A 21643-nucleotide genomic window follows, 5' to 3' on the forward strand; every position below is an offset into this window, starting at 1 on the left:
AGGAAGGAGACCTCGAGCTGCCTGTCTCAGTGTGCAACTCACACCACGGGTGCCACCAGCCCCGAGCTGCTGGAACAAGCCAGGGCAGAGCAAGGTCATGAATGGCACCGCTCTGAGCTCAGCGATGGCTCCTCTCCCCCAAGGAGGAATTCCCCATTCAAAACCCCCACTAAACCTTCCCCTAAGCTGGAGTTTCTGCTCTGACCACAACCTCCTGCCAGCTCCTCACATCTGCAGCCCTTCACGGTCACCACCACTGAGCACAGGCGCCAGCTCCCACTGGAGCAAATTTCTCCTTTCACAATCCAAAGCCCCTCTCCAGGTTTCTTGTAGCCCCCTTAGGCACTGGGAGCTGCTCTAAGGGCTCCCCGGAGCCAGGCTGAACAAGCCCAGCTCTCTGAGAGATGAGGTTTACAGGTAGCACCATCACCCTGTGTCAGAAAGCCAGCAGACACATGGCTCTTCTCCAGCTCGGACAGCACCAGTGAACCGCAAACCTGGGAACAGTTTCCAAGCTGGGAATGAGGAGCTCACCCATGCCTGAGGCTGATGGGTGTTGGTAGCGGGAAGTGCTAACGTGACCATTTCCCAGGAGAAGAAGACAGACCCGTGGCTTACAGCCGGTGAGATGCTCCTTCTCCTGGGTCTGGAAAGAGCTTTGCTCAATTCTTCCCTCTTGGCTCTCAGAGCACGTTGGGAAGGGGAATGACCTGAACTCACCGCTGGTGAAGGGTGAGTCAGTGGCAGGTTTGGGAACACTGTCACAGATTTAAAGCAGGAAGATGGGGAGATGATTTCATCTGACCATCTGCACTATTCAGGCCACGAACACCCCCATCACACAAACCTGGTCTTGAACTGGGACTCCTGGGAAGGGGAAGCCGCAATTCCCCTGCTTGGTTTGTTTCTACCATTAATCATCCTTGATATAATTTGTGTGCTAAGAATAGATTTGTCTCTACCTTCGTGCCACTTCCAGCCCGTGAGAACACACTGCTGCTGTCTGAAGGGAGCTGACTATCCCCACTAACCTGCAAAAGGCAGGTACGGCCCTAAGAAAGAACCATTTACAGCTTTATTTTAGCACTGAACCAATGAAGTAGCATGGAAAGATGTAATTTAAGTGGGTGATGTGTGAGGGCAAAGCTTACGGAAGGCTTCTCCTTGGATTTCAAACACTAATTGCTCTGCACTTGATTTAAAACAAGAGAATGAAAAAGGAAGTGTACCTGGTGCAGCTCCCAGTGCTTCACTGCCTCGGAGCCACAACGCGAGAGGCAGTGAGGATGCTGCAGCCTGTGAACTCACTCAAACCCCTCTGTTTATAATGAGGGAAGGAGCTCGTCCTCTTTGTCAACTGACAAAGGAAACCTGCTGAGGTCTAAACCAGCCGTAGGTCTAAAAATCACCTAAAAACGTGTGCTTCTCATAGCATCCCTAGAAATTACTGCATCGTTCATACTGACTTTGGATGATCTTACTTGCTGCGAGCCAGCTTCTTGCACATGAAAAAGAATTGCATCATGAGCAGCCACGCAGCATAATTTACCCATTCCAAGGTCAGGCAATGGAAGGGGTTGCTGCTTGCCCACTGCCACTGACCAGCCACCCCAAAGCCATTTTCCAGCGTTAAGCCCCAGGGCAGCAGCTGATCCATCACTCTCCAGTGGCCATTCCAGTGCCATCCACCCAGCCCAACAGTTAAGGCAGGGAGCATGTCCTCCTATTTCTCTCCCAGGTGATGGGCTCCATATGGCCAAGGCAACCCCCCGATGCGGTCGGTTAGTGGAACGGTGCGGTCAGCATCATCTGCCAAGCAGAGCGAAAGTCAGACTGAGCAGAGCCTCCAGCGACCCCAGGCCTTTGGCTTTCGGACCCTTTGCCACATGCTGCTTTGGAGCCACAAGCTTCATCAGCCACCCTCAAGAGCAATGAGGCAGAGGGGGAACAGCCCGGCCAAAGGAGTGGAGACCTGCCTGGAAGAGTGGAAGAGGGAGGCGAGATGAGCCGGAGGGAAAGCAGCTACAGCTCCTCTGATTCGGAGGGCTTGGCAGGCAGAGAAAGCCTGGCTACGACCCGGGTCAGAGCCCTGTTTTCAGCCAGCAGTTGCTCATTCATCTGCCTCAGAGTGTGAATCTGTTTGAGCTGGTGGAGATTCTGCAGAGAGTGAGAGGAGTGGACAGAAAAACAGAGAGAGAACACACCAGGGAGACAAAAGGGCACAGAAACGTGAATTTAGTCCACAAGCAGTCAAAGGAAAAAAACCAAAGAGAATAGAAGAAGAATTAGTAGCAGTGAGTGGTGGATGGGCTCAGGTGCCGATGGGAAAAGCCTTACAGCACATTGAGGACACTCTGGGAACCATCTGGGCCATCAAAGCCTTTAAAAGGTCAAATGAAGGGATTTCCCAGCACAAAGCGGGGAACATTTCTAGTTTAGCCAGTGAGCTCCAGCAGCACACGGCCCCTGGACTTAGGAACGACTGTGGGACCTCTCATCAATGACTTATCACCTACACAGGCTCTGAAACGCTGCTGAAGCTGCGGATTCCTTTCAAACCCCTCTTCTTCATGTAGCTCTAAAAGCTAAAGCAGTCTTGGGTAGCAAAGGGCCATCAGAGCTTCATGGGAGGTTTCAAAGGCACAGACCAAAGTGTCACTGTCCTGACCACATCCCTTGTCCCTGCAGCACCTGAATGAAGGCTCTTGGGTCTGCTCAGAGGTCTGGTGTGTGTGTGGGGGGTTTCACCCCTGTCCAGATTCAGCTCTTCTGTGCCATAGGACTCAATTTAACTCTGATCTCCAGAGGTGAAAAGTCAGAACCTCAAATCACCCATTTTAAGTTGAGGTGTTTGAACGACAGCATCTTGCGTGTGAAAACACAGCGCTGCCCATTACAAAATAAACTAGTGGGCAAAAGACAGTGGAGACACCAGCCCCGAAGCTGGGCCTAGCACAGGAACAGCAGCAGTGGGGAGACACAGAACGTCAAAGCAGGCAAAGGGGGGAAATGGTAAAAGCCATGCAGACATCACGACTGCTCCAAGGACATTCTTCCCAGTGATGCTGAAGAAAGAAAGCAAGCATGTGCTGGACATTCACACCAAACAGAGGTGCCAGGACACGCGGGGGCTCCAGAGCTGCTTTCTGGGCAGTGTCCTGTGCCTCCCTCCTCCCCACAGCTCATCGGGTATCGCAGCCATGTGAACCAGGAGCCCTCCTCCATGGTGTAGGGAGCACAGGCACTGTGCAGGGAAAAGCAGGAAGGGGAACATCTGTGGCAAGAGAAGGTTTAAGTTCGAGTGCAGAAATGCCAGCCCGGAACCAAAGCAGCTCTGCAAACCAGCGCGCTCCTCCCATGTCCTCTGACACATGGCTTGCAATGGCAGGGAGGAGACAGAGGGAAGGAGATTCCTTTCTGCCATTTGACTAGCAGAAAGTGCTCCAAGGGAGGTCACTGTCTGTTCTTAACCAGAAGCAGCACAGGCAAATCTGTTGGGATGCAAAGAACTCGCACGAACATCCATCCAACCTGCACGACATGGAGCTGGCTGCAGTTGGCAGAGAACCTGCTGCATCCCAGGATGCTTTGTCCAAGGGTCCATTTGTGCATAAAAGAGATGCACTTTGTATAGCCCCCTCCCATCAGGTCCATTCTTAGCTCCCCAAAAGCAACACCTCTGCTCCCCATCAAGGAGCAAAACCGACAGAAACAAGGCAGGTGAGTGCAGGGAGCCAGCAAAGATGGGCTTTGAGCCCCCCGATGGCATCAACTTGATGGAGCAGCTCCCACAACTTAGCCTAGGCTAACACAATTCTGACAGGTCCTGATACAGAGCTATGGCCAACGAGCTGCAGGAGCTTCAGGGACACCTCGGCAGTGAGACCCCCTCTCACCAAATCTCATCCATCCATCCATCCATCCATCCATCCATCCATCCATCGCTGAATCCACCCGAGCCACAGTGGCGGTCGGTGAGGACCTCACATGTCTGTCCTGGGATAAATCACACCCAGGAGCTGCTGGAGGATGGTCCATATCGAAAGAGTCATACCACGGATCACAAGCATCCTCTGCTTTATCCCAGGGAACACAGCTGAGCATGTCTGGCAGAAAACATCAAGCATATGTGAAATGGATGCCGTGCTATGGGGATGGAAAGGATTGTGGTTGTTTTAGAGACCACCTTTACTTTTCCACGCTGATACAGCATGGAACCTCAGCGTGGCATGATCGGATGCAGCTTTGCCTCAGCACGCTGCCACAGATGATAAAACGGATCACTTATGTAAGGACATGTGTGTGCTGCAGGTAGGACAGCCTTCTATTTACTCAAGAAACCCAGCAAAGGCTGGGAAGCTGGGAATGAAGCCAAAGGCGAAGACCAGAATCTGGCCAATACCGCTGCGATTGCTTATCCCTCTGTTTGATACTTGGCTCACCAAAAGCAGGTTTCTCAGTTCAGCTGTACCTGCCTGCAATTCAAGGATTTTGTGCCTGCAACAGTAGGGGAAATAAAAATGCCCAAAGCATGCACAATGCACAGAGCCAGGAGGTGCAGTGCTGCTATGGAATAACGAAGCTCCTGTGACCTTCAAGAAAAATCGCTGCGTTAAGTTGGGACCTCAGGCACTTGGCATTCAATTCAGTTCAGTGCAATGCTAATTTTCTTTCTCCTTCCTTAGCCAAGTTGCTGTACCTCCAGTCACATTCTGCAGCCACTTCGGCAAAGGCTGCACTGCTTTGTCACCTTCACAAGAGCGTGCAGGAGCAGCTCTGCCACCAAGGGCTTCTTGAGACTCCTGTGTTCGTCCTGCTCCTCTCCATTTCTTGATTGCTTCATTAGCAGGGGTTAAACTCATGAAAGGAACAAAGCTCATTACCTCAAGTGTAGACTGAAATACAAAGTGTTTCTGTCACAGAAACCTAGGACCATCCTGCAACCGCTGCTGCGCCTCCTCTGCCCAAGAAGTCAGCTGCAACAAGAGGAGAGCCCTGATGCACAGGACTGGACACAGGCGCCCCAGCATCAAAGAGCTGGATGAGACCCATGCTGGACTGGTCCAATTCAAAGACCAGTGGGAAGAATCCCATACCCCACAGTACAACCTGAGACCTAATAACTTGGCCTGTCTGATTGCTTCCCCTTGCTGGTCTCCACGTTAAAGGACACTGGTGGATTTGCAAAAGCCAATTCCTTTTGCTTTGGCTGGACAGCTATTCAGCTAGTGCAACAAGCAGGGATGAAAGTCCAGCCAGAATGAACAGATTTGTTTTCTTGGCTCAACTTCCACATGAGAGATGAACACGGATGTTCTGTAGAGGTTATCTCACTGTAGGCAAACACAACTGGGCTGACTCTCCTGCTTTAAGGTGCGATGAAAGGTGGGACTCAAAAGTCCCACCCTCGAGGACTGATTGCTCATGTTCATTTAGACCACAGGCTTCTTTAGCTCATGTCTCCAGCACATCTCTAGGGGCAACAGAAGAACATGTCAAACTTCTACCAGTGCTTCCCTTTTGCACCACCAGCTTCTATCAGTCTGCAGCTCGGGATGACCCAAAGCAGAGATGCTTCAGCTGCATCCAGCAGTTCCTACAGGCACCTTCTTTCCTTAATTGCCTTCTGAACCAAAATAAACGTTTCAGAAGTGACAGGCCACTAGAGGACACCAATTTGTCTTTCTGCTCCACAGACCAAGCTGGTTTACAGTGATCTGCATGGCTGCAGAGACAACACGAACCGCTGCTGTCAGCGTCTTCTCTTGAAGGCCACATTCCTGTAATTATACAAAGGTCTCTCTGGAGTTAAAGGTTGCTCCTGTTCAGTGAGTAAAGAAATTTAGACATTTTCAGTCCTTTCTCCTTCTAACACATAGACACTTGTTTTCTCCTCTGAGAGAGAACACGAGAACCCTTACAGTGAGATCCACCAAACTGCTCTACTACTTATGGCAGCAGAAGATGCAAGCACAAGCCAACGGGTCCTTCCAAGGATGGATGCTTGCTAAATACATGAAGCTTCAAATAGAAACATAAAGTTGGAACCTCCTGCATCAGTGCACAACGTCGGGACACACAACTCTCAGGTGGGGTCCTTCCTTCTGAAAGCAGTTTGGTCCCACCTGGGTCATGATCAAAGGGAATGAAAGCAGAGAGCAAATGGGGCCATTCTGTCGATACGAGCATTAAACCAGAGTGTAAATGATGCAACGCTGCCAAAGCAGCGCGAAGTCCTGGGTGTACTCAGGTGGCAATATGCACCCACGCTGCTTCCCACCCTGCAGTGCTCCCCGCCAGCCCCGTGCTCGCAGGGCAGCCAAGCCATGGCAGGAGGAACCATCCCCAGGGGCAATGCCACCAAAGAGAGAACGCGAAGGAGCATCAGTGGCGGATGTCTCGTGACTTCAAGCCATGCTGCACATTTCATCAGGAAGCGAATTCCTCTTGGCTGAAATCAACTCCAGGCTGCCTTACTGACACAGCCTTCCAGTGGCATGCTATAGGAAGGGAAAATACAGAAACACAACCACTCCTGTGTTTTGTCCTGGCTAGTGTGCGTGACCTCAGAAGCCAGCTTTGTCTTCTTACCCATCTGGAGAGAACCACAGCGGCTTAACGTGGGCTGCAGACTGTTCAGAGCACAGAGGATCAGCACATGGAAACCCATCGATGCCACAAAAGGTTAGTTTTGGAAAGCATTTAAGGAGAACAGCTCTCACTGTTCTCGGATCAAACAGCACAACAAACATGGTGCAATCAGATGAATGGTAATAGGACTGTTTATTAGTATTTCATGTCTGGCCATTAAAGGAAGTTCTGACTGCACATAGGAACATGCTCAGAGGTGACACGAGCCCCTTCCCAGGTACACCTTTAGTATCCCACTCCTGGGTGACAATCCCAGAAGACATTAATACAAAGCATAAACCCCAGAATGAGCAGAGTGAATGGATTATTTCCTACCTTCATCTCCTCTTCCATTTCGGAGAGTTTCCGCTCCAGGGCTCGCTTCTCCTGTTTACAAGGATTCATAACAAAGATGGTCACAAGGATGCAGAGGAAAAACTCACAGTGCATTTTCTTCTAAAGAAGAGTCCTGTATTTCTGTAGGAATCATCACTGAAAAGCATCTCAAAGCAATGCACAGGTTACAACCAGGAGCTGGGCCCACTTCAGCAGATCCTGAGCTCCCTTCATACCCCTTCAGTGAAATGAACCCCCCCCCCCCCCGGCAATGATTCCAGTTTTCAGCACTTTCTGATGCAACCTGATTTTGAGCTCTGTGGGTGAAGCCACGGATTTAACTGCACCCACTGCAGGAGGCACTGAGAAAACTCACCCAGCCCATCAAGTAAGAAACAGGGAACGGTGCCTGGAAATCCTCCTCCCTGATTAATTGAGGGCTTCAAAGCTCATTGCTCTCAGTGTAGTTTGGAAATGGATGATTACACAGGGCGGCTCTGCCATGTGAGTGCTGGTGGTGCCCTCAGTGAGAGCTGAGCCCTTGAGAGAGGGAGAGCTGGACTCTATCAAGGACATTCTCAACATGAGAAGACTCAAACCACCCCAGGGAGGTGCACTGAGCAGGGGGAAATGGCAAACCTCCAAGTGCCCCCCACGCAATGTTTAGCTGACAGTGGGGTTGCATGTTTGATAACCCCCTTAGCCTGCTTGAAGCACACACAGGAATCAGGCCCACATGGATCACCGCTCTGAGTATCTCAGGGTTCAGAGTGGTGTGGAGGTGCTCAGCTGAGGTTACACAGCAGGGCCAGGGCCTGAGCATCAATTCAGCTTCAGCAGTCAAAGCCTGGCACCTGCCTCGCACACTTGTACCAAGGGCTGGTGTGTGCTGCGTGCCCCTGCTCAAAATGGGGATCCTGAACATCATCTCCTCCAGACTGTATCTGGCAAATCCCAGGAAGTGTTTGCACATAAATGATTAAAGGGCTTTAATCACCCAGCAAAGCTTCTAAAGCTTCAGGAGATGAAACATTTCAAGAGGAACCTTCACTTCAGGCGACTCTCCAGCATGAAAGTGGATGTTGCTGAGAAACTGGAGCCAGGCTCCAGCTTTAATTAACCACGTGGTGGGAGAACGAGCATTAATGGCCATCAGCTGAAGCACAGGATAAGAGACCAAGAGAAAACAAATCACTGTGAGGATAGTTAAGAACTGGAAGAAAGGGCTGCAGCTGCAGAGACTCAACACTTCACAAAATGATGGGACAAAGCCCTGACTAACCTGCCTGACTCTGCTGGGATCCTTCCAATCTGACTGGAGCTATGGTGACTCAAGGCAGAGATTTAGCTAGGCTCTACCCATTCAGCTTAGCTCACTGCAATGAATCTGACTATTCAGTGGAGAGGAAGGAGCATTCAATGATCCAGATTTCAAGTGTAATCACAAGACAGACAGCCAGCTCGTGTTCTGCCTTCTTCCCCTCACCATCCCAAAACAGTTTATTTATAAGGATCAAGAATAATGTAAAGCATACTGGACCAACAGTCTCTTAGCATGACAGAGTACAATTTGTTGGTCTGCAGCTTCCTGTAACAGAAGAAAGAAATCAGAACTAAGCTGATTTCCAAAGAAAGCGGAAGTCTCAGACCCTGAGGAGGTCAGAACACAGTTACTGTTGTGCACTGCTCCACAAGGCAAAACTAGAACTTGGCTTTTAATTCACACTTTCCTGCAAGAAACTACGATGCTCTGCAGAGCAACATGAGGCAAAGGCTGCGACACAGAAGAAAGCTGAGGCACGTACCCTTTTCTCCATCTCCAGCATGCTGGACCGGTCTGAAGTTTTCTCCTGTTTCTGCTAGGGAAATTAAAAACAGGAAGCTATTAAAGCATCGCAGGATGCTGCACAAAGGCCTAGGCAGAAGCCTACAGAAGAATCAGTGTTCAGAGAATCCCTCACACTTATTTCTGTGAAAAAGAAGCCTCCTCTGTAGCATCTTCCTTCCCAAGAGCTAAATCCTGCCTCATGCTGGAGCAAGTGTTGGCTTGTTACGGGCTGGGGCTCAGTTCCTCCAGCCCAGGAGCCTGTTTTGGTCTTACCTGGGTTGCTTTCTCCAACTTGGATTTGATGTCAGCCAACTCAAGCTGGGCTTCTTGCAGTTTTGACTTCAGCTTTTGATTTTCAGACAGGGCGCTTTCATATAACTGAGATATGAGATAGGAAAGAAGAGATTTCAGTTAGTGCAGAACCAGCCCAGTGGCAGCTCCGAGCAGAGCCAGCAGCGGGGTTTGCTTTGCTCCCCATGCCAGGGGATCCAAAGGACAAACAGAACTGCTCTGGATTCTTCACTTGTGTTTTCACAATCCATACGAACTAAGAAAACAGCTGTTTCATCTTGCAGAGTGTTTAAAAGCAGCCGAGAGGCAAAGAAAAGGGATGGTTTTCATTTAGGGAAACAGCCAAGCATAATAAAGCCCAAAGTTGTCTACGCTGGATGTATGTATGTGCACCTATGGTTCTGTTGTGCTCCCCAACACAACACAGCCTCGCTGCCCTTGTTTGCGCATTGCTTGAAGAGGAGAAAGGAACAGAGTTTTAGGCCACTCCAAAATGGATTTTTTCCCCTTCAATTCCTTCAAACCAGCAGAATTTCCACCCCTCTGAGAGGACAAACGAAGCATCCTGCCTGCCTCTCCTGACCAGGCATGCTCATGCAGAGGAGGGGGTGCTGCCTATGGGGGAGGTTTTCAGCATCAGTCATTTCAGAATTCAGGTCAGAGAAATACAGAATGAATCACAGCATCCCAGGCTGGTTTGGGTTGGAAGTGACCTTAAAGCTCCTCCAGCTCCAACCCCTGCCACGGGCAGGGACCCTTCCACTGGAGCAGCTTGCTCCAAGCCCCTGTGTCCAACCTGGCCTTGAGCACTGCCAGGGATGGGGCAGCCACAGCTTCTCTGGGCAGCCTGGTCATATTAATCCATTTACTTCTGAGGTGCTCCCTGCCCTGAGGCTGTGGGTGGCAGGGCACATCCCTTTCAAGGATTGTGTTGAAAGGTTCAGAGATTACAGAAAAAATAACTCTGGGATGCTACAGCAGCAAAGTAATTGTGGGGATGTGCATGTGTAAACCACGCTGCTGTGCTCACCAGTATCTTTTCTTGCTCCTTTCAAATCCCTCCCATTACTTCCCCAGCCTCAATCCCCCGCTCCTCAGACATCTGACTTCCATGATGTCCTCTCATGCTGTGTCCGTTTTCAACCCCCTGAAGGGCAGATGCATTTGAAGAAGGCCGGTGTGACTTCCAAAAGCAATGGTAACAGACAGTGAAAATAAACTTTGTCTTTCCAAAGCCTCCCAGTGCATGTTTTTGCAGTAACAGGCAGCAGTGTCAAGAATACAGGTAAAAACCCCTACTCTTTTGTAGTCCCTGTTACTCTCCTCTTCCGCTCTGCTGCTGAGGGCAGCCAACCGGTTCTCCCTCCGGCTATAGGCGCTGGAGCGGCTGGAGGCACGGTCGCTGTAGGACTCGCTGCTGGTAGGGTTCGTAGCTGCTTCCAACCTGAAACGTGAGGAAGAGGTAGCACCGTGGAGCTGCTTTACTGTGGGACAGCCAGTGTGAGCCCCACTGGTTGGGACTTGAGTTCATGGCAGACCCACCGGAGCACCCTTCACCCTGCAGCACAGCCACCACTGCCTCAGGAATTGGGGCAAATCCAGTGGGTATCAGCACAAACCTCCAAAGGGCAGTGATTTCATAGAGACATGGGATGGTTTGGGTTGGAAGGGAGCTTAAAGCTCCTCCAGCTCCAACCCCTGCCACGGGCAGGGACCCCTTCCACTGGAGCAGCTTGCTCCAAGCCCCTGTGTCCAACTTGGCCGTGAGCACTGCCAGGGATGGGGCAGCCACAGCTTCTCTGGGTACATCCACAATTCCCCATGGACCTCTCGTCTTCATGGTGGGAATGGGCTCCATTTCTGATAGGGCACAGAGGGTTTCTTCTCTGCAGAGTAGCTGGTAAATAATTTGGCTAGCAAAGGACAGAAGCAACCTGGCCCAACAGCTGAGCCATGGTAAAGAGCAAACAGCCAGTACCAGCTTCAGCTTATGCTGCTGATCTGAAGCACAGGGAATCCCCCAAACCATCCCAAAATATGCTGTTCATGAATATTCAATACAAAATACTAAAAAAAAAAAAAGAAATTCTTACCTGGAAAGTCTTTCATGCTGAAGGAGTAAAAGAAAAGAAAGAAAAAGGGAATTAATGAGGAGAATGAAAGGTTCAATTCAACAAAGCAGCAGCAATTTCCTACCTCTGATACCAGCACCTCCCTCACTACAAGCTCACAGCATTAATTCCCATGCTGAAGCTGGGAATCATGGATCCTGCCTGAATCCTTTCAACTGCTTCACTGAAGCATTTCAAGATTTCTTTTCTTTTGCAACCCTAAAAACTATGGATCATTGTTCCCCAAATTCTAGCGTTCAGAACTGAAACCCATCCCTTTGAACCAAACCCATGCTATTGTTTCCCTCTTTAAATCAAATTATACCTCCTGACTTTGATCACTGCCCTGTGCATGATGTGGGTGAGAGGGGTTAATGGACCACAACACGTGGAGCTTGCTGCCTATTTGTGTGGAACATCAGGAAGTCACAAACGGTACTTTTTCTCCACGTGCAAGTACCTCCCCCAGGAATAAAAGCCTCACCGGGGCAAGGAGACGCACAGCAGAAGTCGAACAAGGAAGGAGAAGACCCCTACACCAGCCAAAAGGGTGGACATGCATAGATTCTTCTTTAAACATCATAAAAGCATGGACCAAAATGATAGATTTGTGTTGGAAAGGACCTCAAAGCTCCTCCAGCTCCAACCCCTGCCACAGGCAGGGGCTCCTTCCACTGGAGCAGCTTGCTCCAAGCCCCTGTGTCCAACCTGGCCTTGAGCACTGCCAGGGATGGGGCAGCCACAGCTTCTCTGGGCACCCTGTGCCAGCGCCTCAGCACCCTCACAGGGAACAGCTTCTGCCTAAGAGCTCATCTCAGTCTCCCCTCGGGCAGGTTCAAGCCATTCCCCTTGGCCTGTCCCTACAGGCCCTTGTCCCAAGCCCCTCTCCAGCTTTCCCGGAGCCCCTTTAGGGAGGTCTCCGTGCAGGGAGAAGCTGTGGCTGCCCCATCCCTGGCAGCGCCCAAGGCCAGGCTGGATGGGGCTTGGAGCAACCTGCTCTATATGGTGCAGGAGGAAATGAAACCACGCCTGTGGAAGCTCTTGCCACGTGCTTCCAGCTCCACCGGGACCATCAGCTTGGCTACCTCCAGCTCCTCCACCCGCTGCTCCTTCTTTTAATACAACCACAAAGCTCATTTAACCCCCTGCAGCACTGGCTGGCTCACTGTGCTGAGCAGTAAGTCAGGAAGAAGGTTGTATCTGCCCAGAGAGACTGGAAATTCCAAGGTGAGGCTCAGAAGGAGGTTCCCATCCTTTATCTCTGGAAAGAGGAGTTGGGGGGAAGCAGGGAAGTAAGAGCCAGGGCACCAAACGTGAACTTGAAGCTGGTGCTTTTCCTGCCTGATTCGTTCTTGGATGGCTACTGTGCAGCCTCTCCAGGTTAAACAAGGAAGGCTGAGAAACCGCTGCATCAACTGCGCCAATGCATTGGGGTTCTCCCTTCTCCTGGCAAATCTGGAACAGTGCTGCCGGTTTCGCCCAGGCTCCTTCATTTCCCTGGGGATGGAGCCTGACGGGAAACATTCACAGGCTGTGAAATTATCCCTCCTGTGATCCAAACAGGGTCACGGCGCTGTGGGGAAGCGTGGCGCTGGAGGCGGCTGTCCTGGTTCAGGAACCGGCCTGGAGCCCCTGGCATGCCGGCTGCAGAGCACCGAGACACCCAAGGGGTGACTCTTAAAGGGGAACTCAAAAGCACAAAGTGCTTCCAAGTGTCTGGTAACCCCCAGCTCTTAGACCTGAGAGGTTACAGCATCTTCCCTCCTGTCCATCCCATGGTGGGCAGCGTCAGGGTAGCGCCATCCCATTCAGGTAGGACAGCAAAGGGGGTTCAAGGAGTTTTGCCAGCTCTTCTGGACAGGGTCAGAGGGGACTCAACCAGGTGGGCTGGGAAAAAACAGGACATTTGAGATGGGACCTGAGAAAAAGTGCAGAGACCATCACAGCCCCACAGACTGGTTTGGGCTGGAAGGGACCTTAAAGCTCCTCCAGCTCCAACCCCTGCCATGGGCAGGGACCCCTTCCACTGGAGCAGCTTGCTCCAAGCCCCTGTGTCCAACCTGGCCTTGAGCACTGCCAGGGATGGGGCAGCCACAGCTTCTCTGGGCACCCTGTGCCAGCGCCTCAGCACCCTCACAGGGAACAGCTTCTGCCTAAGAGCTCAGCTCAGTCTCCCCTCGGGCAGGTTCAAGCCATTCCCCTTGGCCTGTCCCTACAGGCCCTTGTCCCAAGCCCCTCTCCAGGTTTCCTGCAGCCCCTTCAGGCACTGGAGCTGCTCTCAGGTCTCCCCTTCAGGAGCCTTCTCTTGTCCAGGCTGCCCCAGCCCAGCTCTCTCAGCCTGGCTCCAGGGCAGAGCTGCTCCAGCCCTCGCAGCAGCTCCATGGCCTCCTCTGGCCTCGCTCCAGCAGCTCCACGTCCCTCTTGTGCTGCTGCTCCAGAGCTGGACCAGGACTGCAGGGGGGTCTCCCTAGAGCAGACTGATGCTCCCTGCACAAGCCGCTTCCTTCGGAACCCCCAGCTCTCACTGTGCTGATGTTGGTCCATCCAAGGAAAAGGCACAGCTTAGTACCAGCCATGGCTTTAGTCACCTGGAATGCCAGAATGCTGCACAGCGCCAGGAACGGCACTGGATTTGATTTCAGAAATGTGCTCGGATGGTGGAGGGCAGAATCCTTCCTTTAAACCCCCAGAAACGCCCACAGCTGTCAGGAATGCAGTGAAGTGCAATTAAAACCAAATTCCCTGTGGAAGGTTGAGATAAAACACACTCAGTGCCAGAAGAAGGCTCGGCCACAGCTCTTGCCAAGGCAGGAATTGGCCCAATTGCTTCCAAGTGTGTTCCTCTGCGGTGAGACCTGACCCAGCAAAGGCTGAAAAAGTCTATTTACAAAAAAAAAAAAAAAGAAAGAAGAAGGAAATTGCTTCTTTGGGCACATTTTCTCCTCCTTTACCTCCAAGTGGGCAAGCGCAGGGAAACCTGCACTATTTTAAGATAGCCGTCAAGGAAGGTATTTTGGTGTGTTGTGTCTCAGTGACCCCGACCAACACTTAGGATTAAATAACCACTTCCCAAGATCCCGGAGCCGCTCCAGCTTGGCTCCTCCCTTCTCTTAATCAAGAGGGGAAAGGTTAGGAACCTGCCTTGTTTTATTCCTGCACTGGTAAATACCCTCCTGTGAGTCCTGTTTGGGTTAGAAATTAAAGGTAAAGCAAAGCCAGCTGTTTTTGGGGGCTGGTTTTGCCTTTACTATGCAAAAGCCACCATGTTCTGTAGCGCTGCAGCTCCTGCACCTCCCAGATTCCTGTGTTTGGTAGGGCTGATATGCACGGCAGCTGTACAAAGGACAGCTTCTCTGTGTGTAGCACTGCTGCCGGCAGGAGTCTTCCCTTAAGAAAGCTGGAAGGGGAAAGAGCAATGAGGAGGGCTGCCTGGTCCACCCCAGAGCCATCGCCATCGGGTACAACTCAGAGCAGTGTTCCCCTCAAGCCACATTTGCCTTTCAAGTCAGGTATGGTTGGGGTCAAGTCTGGTTTTCCAGTGGGTGCAGAGAAATGATAAGGTTAAACTCTGCCTTTGACAGTTTCCATTTCCTCCTGGGAAGGCTGCTCTGCCGACCTGAGAGCCATGGTTTGCCACAGCATCCTGAAGGCTCCGGCTGCCGTGATGGATAGTGCTCGCTGCCCTCCAACTCGAGCTGCTCTTGTGCAAATGCAGGGATTACAAAATAGGAGATGATTAATAATCCAGTGCAGCCAAACCACCTCCACAGAACCCCCAGCTCCCCAAAGCCTGAGGCAAAAGACGTTTTCACAAGCTATAAATCAATAAACTTTGCTTAATAACCGCCGCTGTTACTGAAGCATAGTATTAAAAGGTCCTCCAAGATGGAACAGTGGCTTTGGCAGCTGCCTGCCGCAGACCCCATAGCTTTCAGTACAGCTAGCACGTGCTTGATCAGAAACAAGCACATAGGGACGCATCTCCTGCCACCCCAAAGCCACCCCACGTTTGCAGCTGTCCCCTGGTTGTTGTCACTGCTGTCCCTCGGCTCTCCACACCTCCCATGGGGCCCATTGGCTTTGCAGGAGCCGCAGTTTGTCACTGCTGTCACTTGGGAACAAACCTCCCCTGTAAACATGGAGCTGGATGGGATTTTAATGTAGTGAAGGCCACAATTCCCAGCCCCGGGGCTGTTGCTCTGATTTATTTTCATTTTCCTTCTTTTCTAAGGGAACAAATTTTACCGGTGAAAAACCTGATTTTGCAAAGTGCCCGGAGCTGAGACAAACCCCTCCAGACACGAGGAAACAAAAGCCCAACGGCCAAGCGACACGAGAAGGGAAGATTTCTCCTCCTCAATTCCTTCCGTATGGAGTGCCACAGGTGTGCAGGCAGCGGCGCCTTCCTCTGGCACACTGTCTTCAGGTTTATCATGGGGTATTTAAATACCGACTTGGCCACCAGCCAGGGTTTAAACCGCCTGAAGCCAACCTGCTGTGTGTGAAGCACGTTCCAAAACCTGTCGCCTCCTCCTGCACCCACACAGCACCCCAGGACAGCCACCACGGCCACAGGCAGTGCTTGCATGAGGAGTGATGAGGGCTGGTCTGGGTGTGCTGCCCGGTCTGTGGCACACTGAGCATCTTGTGCTGTCAGCATTAAGTCAGTTTTCACTGTCTCTCTCCCCACCCCTCATCTGTTTCAGTCTAAACCAGCTCCAGATCGGCTGCCAGTCACTGATATGAACCTGAGCTACTCTCACCTGCTTGAGTACCTCTCCTCCAAAGATCTTCCTTCTACTGAACTGCAGCAGTAACCTCAGCACTTTTGGGTCATTAATAGAATTTACAAGTCATCGTAAGAAAAAACCAACCAACCAAACCCCTCTCCTCCAAAACCACCCCAAGCCCGTCAACAACCTGACAGGGCCACCATTTTCTTTGACCACCATGAGCCACCATCTTCACTGGTGGAATTCTGCAAGCACAAGATCCATGGGTCAGGAATAGCGCAGGTACAGCTGCTGGTGCCCTGGGGAATGGATGCACCGAGCCCTCTGTCTCTCCCAGACCCTTTTTCTACAGGTTTGTGTTCATTTTATGAAACACAAGACTATAAGGGGCTCCTGCAATGGAAGTGAACGTTGGTCTCTGGCACTCTGAAGTGCTTTGCTGCCTGCAGTTTCCATCTGCTCTCCCCATTGCTTCCTGTGGCCACTCATTCGCATCCCACAGCACCTCCCTGTCTCAGCTGTGCCAGCGTGCTTGGGGTTGTGGCTGGACCATGAGCTGACCCAAATTAAAGACATCCTCTTTCTCCCCTCTTACAGCCCAGGCTGATTCCCTGGCATGGTGTGACCTCAAGTTGTCCTCTGACCTTCTGCTCTCCGTGCCTTGGCAGGGGCAATGGTTTCAAAAGCTGAGCAATCACCAGTGATTCCCTGGAGACATCCCAGGCCAGGCTGGATGTGGTTCTGGGCAACCTGATCTAGTTGAAGATGTCCCTGCTCATTGCAGGGGGTTGGACTAGATGGCCTTTGAAGGCCCTTTACAACCCAAACCATTCCATGATGCTATATGATTGCTCTCTGGCTGGTTAACCAGCTTCTCCAAGGGCACCCACGCCAGGCAGCAGAGGGTCAAAGTGGGAGTTTTAAAGAGGCTGCAGTGTTATGTTGTGTGCTTCTGCATCATCCGCAAGCATTCAGAACATTCAATAGTTAACAGGCTCCCTGCCCTGGCTTTGGCTGGGATCAGTTCGCTCTGTTCCTGGGAAGGGAGGAGAGCTGGAGAAGAAAGTTTAGCCACAGGGACACAGCCACTTACCCCCGGGGCACAGCACGGCTCCTGACCCCTTTTATTTATACATCCAGATGCAGCCAGAGCCAGGAGCATCGTCCGGTTACTGAGTCACAGCAGGGAACAGCTCACGGGTGGTGCCCGGAGAATACGCTTCCAGATATGGACATTCACAGAGGAGAACTCAAATCCAGGGAGCAAACAGCACCCAGAAGGATTTCCCACTGATTCCCATCTCAAGAACACGATGCTTGAGAAAAGGCCAGTGCTAAACAGATCAGGGTGCTGAGGAGGTTAATTGCCTTAAAGTGCAAGTTTCATATCCCCTATTTTTTGCTGGCTTACAGGAGAGGAGGTGATCATTTCCACAAACCCTGTAGTCAGCAATCCAGAAATCAGAGAATGTCACGAGGCAACTTATTTGACCCCGTTTCGATTTATGCAGCATCATCTTTATCACAACTAGAACAAGTCCAAGACATAAAACGGAATCCCAGGAAGACAAAAGTGTCCCGGAGAAATGTTCTTCCACCGCTCCTTATCCTTCACTGCATTTGCAGTGGCAGCACTGCAAACCAAAGGACTCCTACAGGTCTGCCCAACAGGAGAGCAACCCTGTCACCAGGAACATCTGAAACCTGTTGCAAAAACCCTCATGGAGTGAAAACTGACAATGAGGCCTGCTTCTGTTCCAAACTCCATGAAGGCTGTGATCTATCAGGCATTTCTGTCAACCTCACAGCACAGCAGGGCATCTCTCACTGATTAAAAGAAGTCAGGTTTGGTCACATTACCTTTAAGATTTTATACCATTATTCATATGTTAATGCTAGACCCACAGCTTGGTTTGGGTTGAAGGGACCTTAAAGCTCCTCCAGCTCCAACCCCTGCCACGGGCAGGACCCCTTCCACTGGAGCAGCTTGCTCCAAGCCCCTGTGTCCAACCTGGCCTTGAGCACTGCCAGGGATGGGGCAGCCACAGCTTCTCTGGGCACCCTGTGCCAGCACCTCAGCACCCTCACAGGGAAGAGCTTCTGCCTAAGAGCTCAGCTCAGTCTCCCTTCTGTCAGCTTGAAGCCATCCCCCCTTGTCCTATCATGTAATATGCAACCCATGCTGGTTTGCCAAGCACCTGCAGCTCAGGCAGCTCACATTTTTGTCCATTAACTTCTTTATTCCTTTAAGATTTGCTTTGGGCTCCAGATGCATGTGTCCACATCGGAACTCACACCCAGATCAGCTCCCTCTGCCTGTGGTAATCACAGCCTGGGGCAGCTGTGAGCTTGAGGTGGAGGCCCATGAACAGAAAAGACAATTGGGAATTGCTGCTTTTTACACCCAAGTAGGACCATCAAGTGACTCGGTGCAAACACATGGTGCACGGAAGGTGATGCTCCTGCCTCCCCATTCCACCTCGAGTGGCTCCTTCAGACGCTCCAACAAAAGGCAGAATAAAATCAACCAGTGCAGACCACAGAGCGAGCTCAGAACTGTATTGCTGAGCCCTTATTGACAAAAATTCAGCTGGAAAGCTCAATTAAAAGCACTGAAGGTGGAGTAACGAGGGAGCGAGCTAAGAGCAGAGGGAAAAAGCCTTGTAGTAGAGCCATGGATATGGCCCTAAGGAATTATGGCCCTCTTGTGCTGGGGCCCCCCTGCCTGCTCCTTTGTTTTCGCACCCCTGCTCAGCTGGGAACGTTTAGAGCCCACAGGTCTGCTGGTATCAATCTTGACTGGATGGAAGGATAAAAGACTCCAAGACTTCGCATTCCTACGTGTCCTATGAAGGCTGGTGGCACCCTGTGGCGAGGGCTCTGTTACTGTGGGCATGGGGGGGATACAAAGATGGAACGAATCCTGTTATTTCTCTTGCTCATGGCAGAATTACATTGTCTTGGAGAAAGAGTTAACTCAGATACTTTCATTTTAGCCTGAAGTGAATCCTTCCCTAATTAGCCTTTTAAGGCATGGGCTGTTTCCATAACCCAGATAGCACCAGGACTGTTTCCTGTACCGAGTTGTGAGCTGATGCTGTTGCACTCCTGGTCTGCCTTCTCCCACATGGATGCTCACGGCTGGCATCACGATGGCTGGCATCACCATTACCACTGCAAGAACCACCATGGCTATGGATGGAGAAAACCAGCATCTCCTGCAAGCCTGCACTGAAGCAGTCACGGCTTGTGTGAGGTGTTTGCCACTTGTTTATGGGGGTATAATGAGGAGGGGGGGAAATGAGTCAGTCTGTGTACACTGAACATGACTGATCTTAAAAGCCTGGGGGTTTGAAAGAAAGAAAAGCATTTTCAGCTTAACTCTATGAGTAAGAGCACATCTGAGAGGTTCCCCACCTGCTATTAGGCTGGTTATCAATAGTGTGGTGGTGAGCACAGCTGTAAAGACTGATGAAGTCTATCTAAGCACACAGGGGATGGTTTTAGATTATCTAAAGACTCCCCAGAGACACTCCAGCGGCAGATGGGAAGAAAGCAGAGACTGGGTTACACAGTGAACAGCCCGGGAGCAGCCAGCAGCCCAAGGCCAGGGACTGCTTCCATCAACACCACTGCAGTGGTTAAAACCCTTTTCATATATGTTTTTTGTAGACCAAGCTCTGTCACCTCAAAAGGAGCAGACAATGCCTATCGCCTTTGAGCAAATACCAGTGCTCAGATTAACTTCATGCTTACATCCAAAATTAGCCTGCCTGTTTAATTCCCCCAGGCTTGGACTCTGGCATGATACCATTTCTTGACAGCAAAGGGACTGCCCCTATAGTGATGGAGACCTGGAGGTTTCGTGGTGGCCTCTCCATGACTCCAAACCTGTCAGCAACACGGTTACAGAGGGTTCCCCAAACCTTGGTGATGGGGACACCAGCTCTGCTCTGGGGGGACCAGTGAACGACCTCGACCCATCTCCTGCTGCAGGTGATTCTCTTCCTTTTTGTTGTTGCAATTAATAAATGGCTGCCACAGGTCAGCCCAGCCCCAAGGGTGAAAGCTGGATCACAACCCCTGGTTCAACAGCACTATCAGAGCCCAGTTTAACAAGCTGGTCAGGTTTTGCCTCATTTTCATCAGTGAGGATTTTGTCCAGCAATGGAATCCCAGACTCCCAGCCTGGTCTGGGTTGGAAGGGACCTTAAAGCTCCTCCAGCTCCAACCCCTGCCATGGGCAGGGACCCCTTCCACTGGAGCAGCTTGCTCCAAGCCCCTGTGTCCAACCTGGCCTTGAGCACTGCCAGGGATGGGGCAGCCACAGCTTCTCTGGGCACCCTGTGCCAGCGCCTCAACACCCTCACAGGGAAGAGCTTCTGCCTAAGAGCTCACCTCAGTCTCCCCTCTGGCAGGTTAAAGCCATTCCCTCCTGTCCTCATTCTTCCCTACAGTCCCTGATGAAGAGCCTACCAGAAGAGCGAGGCCAGGGGGAAACTCCCATCCCAGCACCTCCCAGCAGCCAGCCATGCAAATAATCCCAGCGCCAGGGCTCCAGCAGCTTCCTTAAAACCTGTTGCTGCAGAGGCACCTTCCCAAGTTTCATTTAAACCATCCTCTTTCCAAAGCAAACACAGACACAGGTCTCTAGGGGTAAGATAACAAACCACCACCACCAGCCTCTGCCCAGAGCACGTGCTGAGCAGGTCCCCATGTAACACAGAAAGGAAAAAGCTGCTTACTTTGAGTGTCTTTGCGATCGGGGAAGGAGAGGAGGGGGGAGAATCTGACTGAGCCTTCCTGCTGCGAGTATATTCCTTACTCCTGGTGTACAGGGACGACATGGCCTTGCGGGCTGGGTGTCTGAGAAGCAACACAAGTCTTGCTCTCTTGTCGCTCTATAGCACTGGGTCCTTCTTCCAAGGTCGGAACAAGCTAATTAAACTATTCACAGCTCTGGTAATTAAACCCTGCTGTTCAGGGGGTATAATTTTAGGCATTCATCTGCTGGAGGGAGAGCTGAGGCTCCACGATGTTTCTTGTCCAAGAAGAAGAGGAGAAGGTGTGAAGGACTCACTGCGCGAGGTGCTGCTCCGCGCCAGCCTCACCGGCCAGGACCCATCCCAACTCAGCCACAGAAGGACACTTCCTCTGCCATAGGACTGAGGGATCTTCCCCCCCCAGCCACAGAAGGAAAAGCTCCTGGTTCAGGAGAGGAGCTGGAAAACTGCTGCGTTTACCCAGACACGATGCTTTTGCCAGGAAGAAAAAGAAGAAGAAAACTAAGGCCGGTTTGAGGCGGGCGCTGCCGCGAGGGTTCTGCCGTCACTGTGCTGAGCCGCACGCCAAGTGAAACACCACGGCATAAATCAGGAACAAGCGCTGGTTGGGAAAGGGGCAGTTCCAGATGAAGTTGTGTTTTGTTCCGTCCTCCTTCTCCTCCTCCTCCCGGGCGCCGTTACCCACGCACAGGCTTCTCCCATCCCTCCCTGCCGCTGCCTTCTGACATTCCAGATCCTGACTCGCTCCGCCAGGAATGCTGGAGGGCGGCCAGCAGCAGCGATTCACTTTCAGCTTGGGACTGGGGCTGCCACTTGTAGGGAAAAAAGAAAAGGAAAGAGAAGGGGGGGGGGGGGGGGGGGGAAGAAAACTGAAAGCGCCCATGGCCTGGAGGGCAGGGGGGAACCGACTGAACCCCAGTTCCTGCCTTG

The 21643-nt window shown here is 51.6% G+C and overlaps 1 protein-coding gene across 11 annotated transcripts in view; it reads right to left on the reverse strand.

Annotated features, from left to right (window-relative positions):
* Positions 1-21643, reverse strand: part of PPP1R12B (protein phosphatase 1 regulatory subunit 12B) — a 105468-nt gene that overhangs the window by 4196 nt on the left and 79629 nt on the right. For 8 of the 11 annotated variants that reach the window (XM_065698576.1, XM_065698575.1, XM_065698572.1 and 5 more), the window contains 5 exons: positions 11179-11195; positions 10385-10529; positions 9068-9172; positions 8772-8825; positions 6967-7017 (listed from right to left, as the gene is read on the reverse strand). In XM_065698576.1, coding sequence (XP_065554648.1) covers positions 6967-7017; positions 8772-8825; positions 9068-9172; positions 10385-10529; positions 11179-11195 — 372 coding nt within the window. Of the gene's footprint in view, positions 1-6591; positions 6633-6966; positions 7018-8771; positions 8826-9067; positions 9173-10384; positions 10530-11178; positions 11196-20674; positions 21365-21643 lie in introns of those variants that run through there. The other 3 variants (XM_065698584.1, XM_065698574.1, XM_065698573.1) reach the window with 3 other exon arrangements.

This window comes from Lathamus discolor, chromosome 19 (assembly GCF_037157495.1).
Source record: "Lathamus discolor isolate bLatDis1 chromosome 19, bLatDis1.hap1, whole genome shotgun sequence".
NCBI classification, from domain to species: domain Eukaryota; kingdom Metazoa; phylum Chordata; class Aves; order Psittaciformes; family Psittacidae; genus Lathamus; species Lathamus discolor.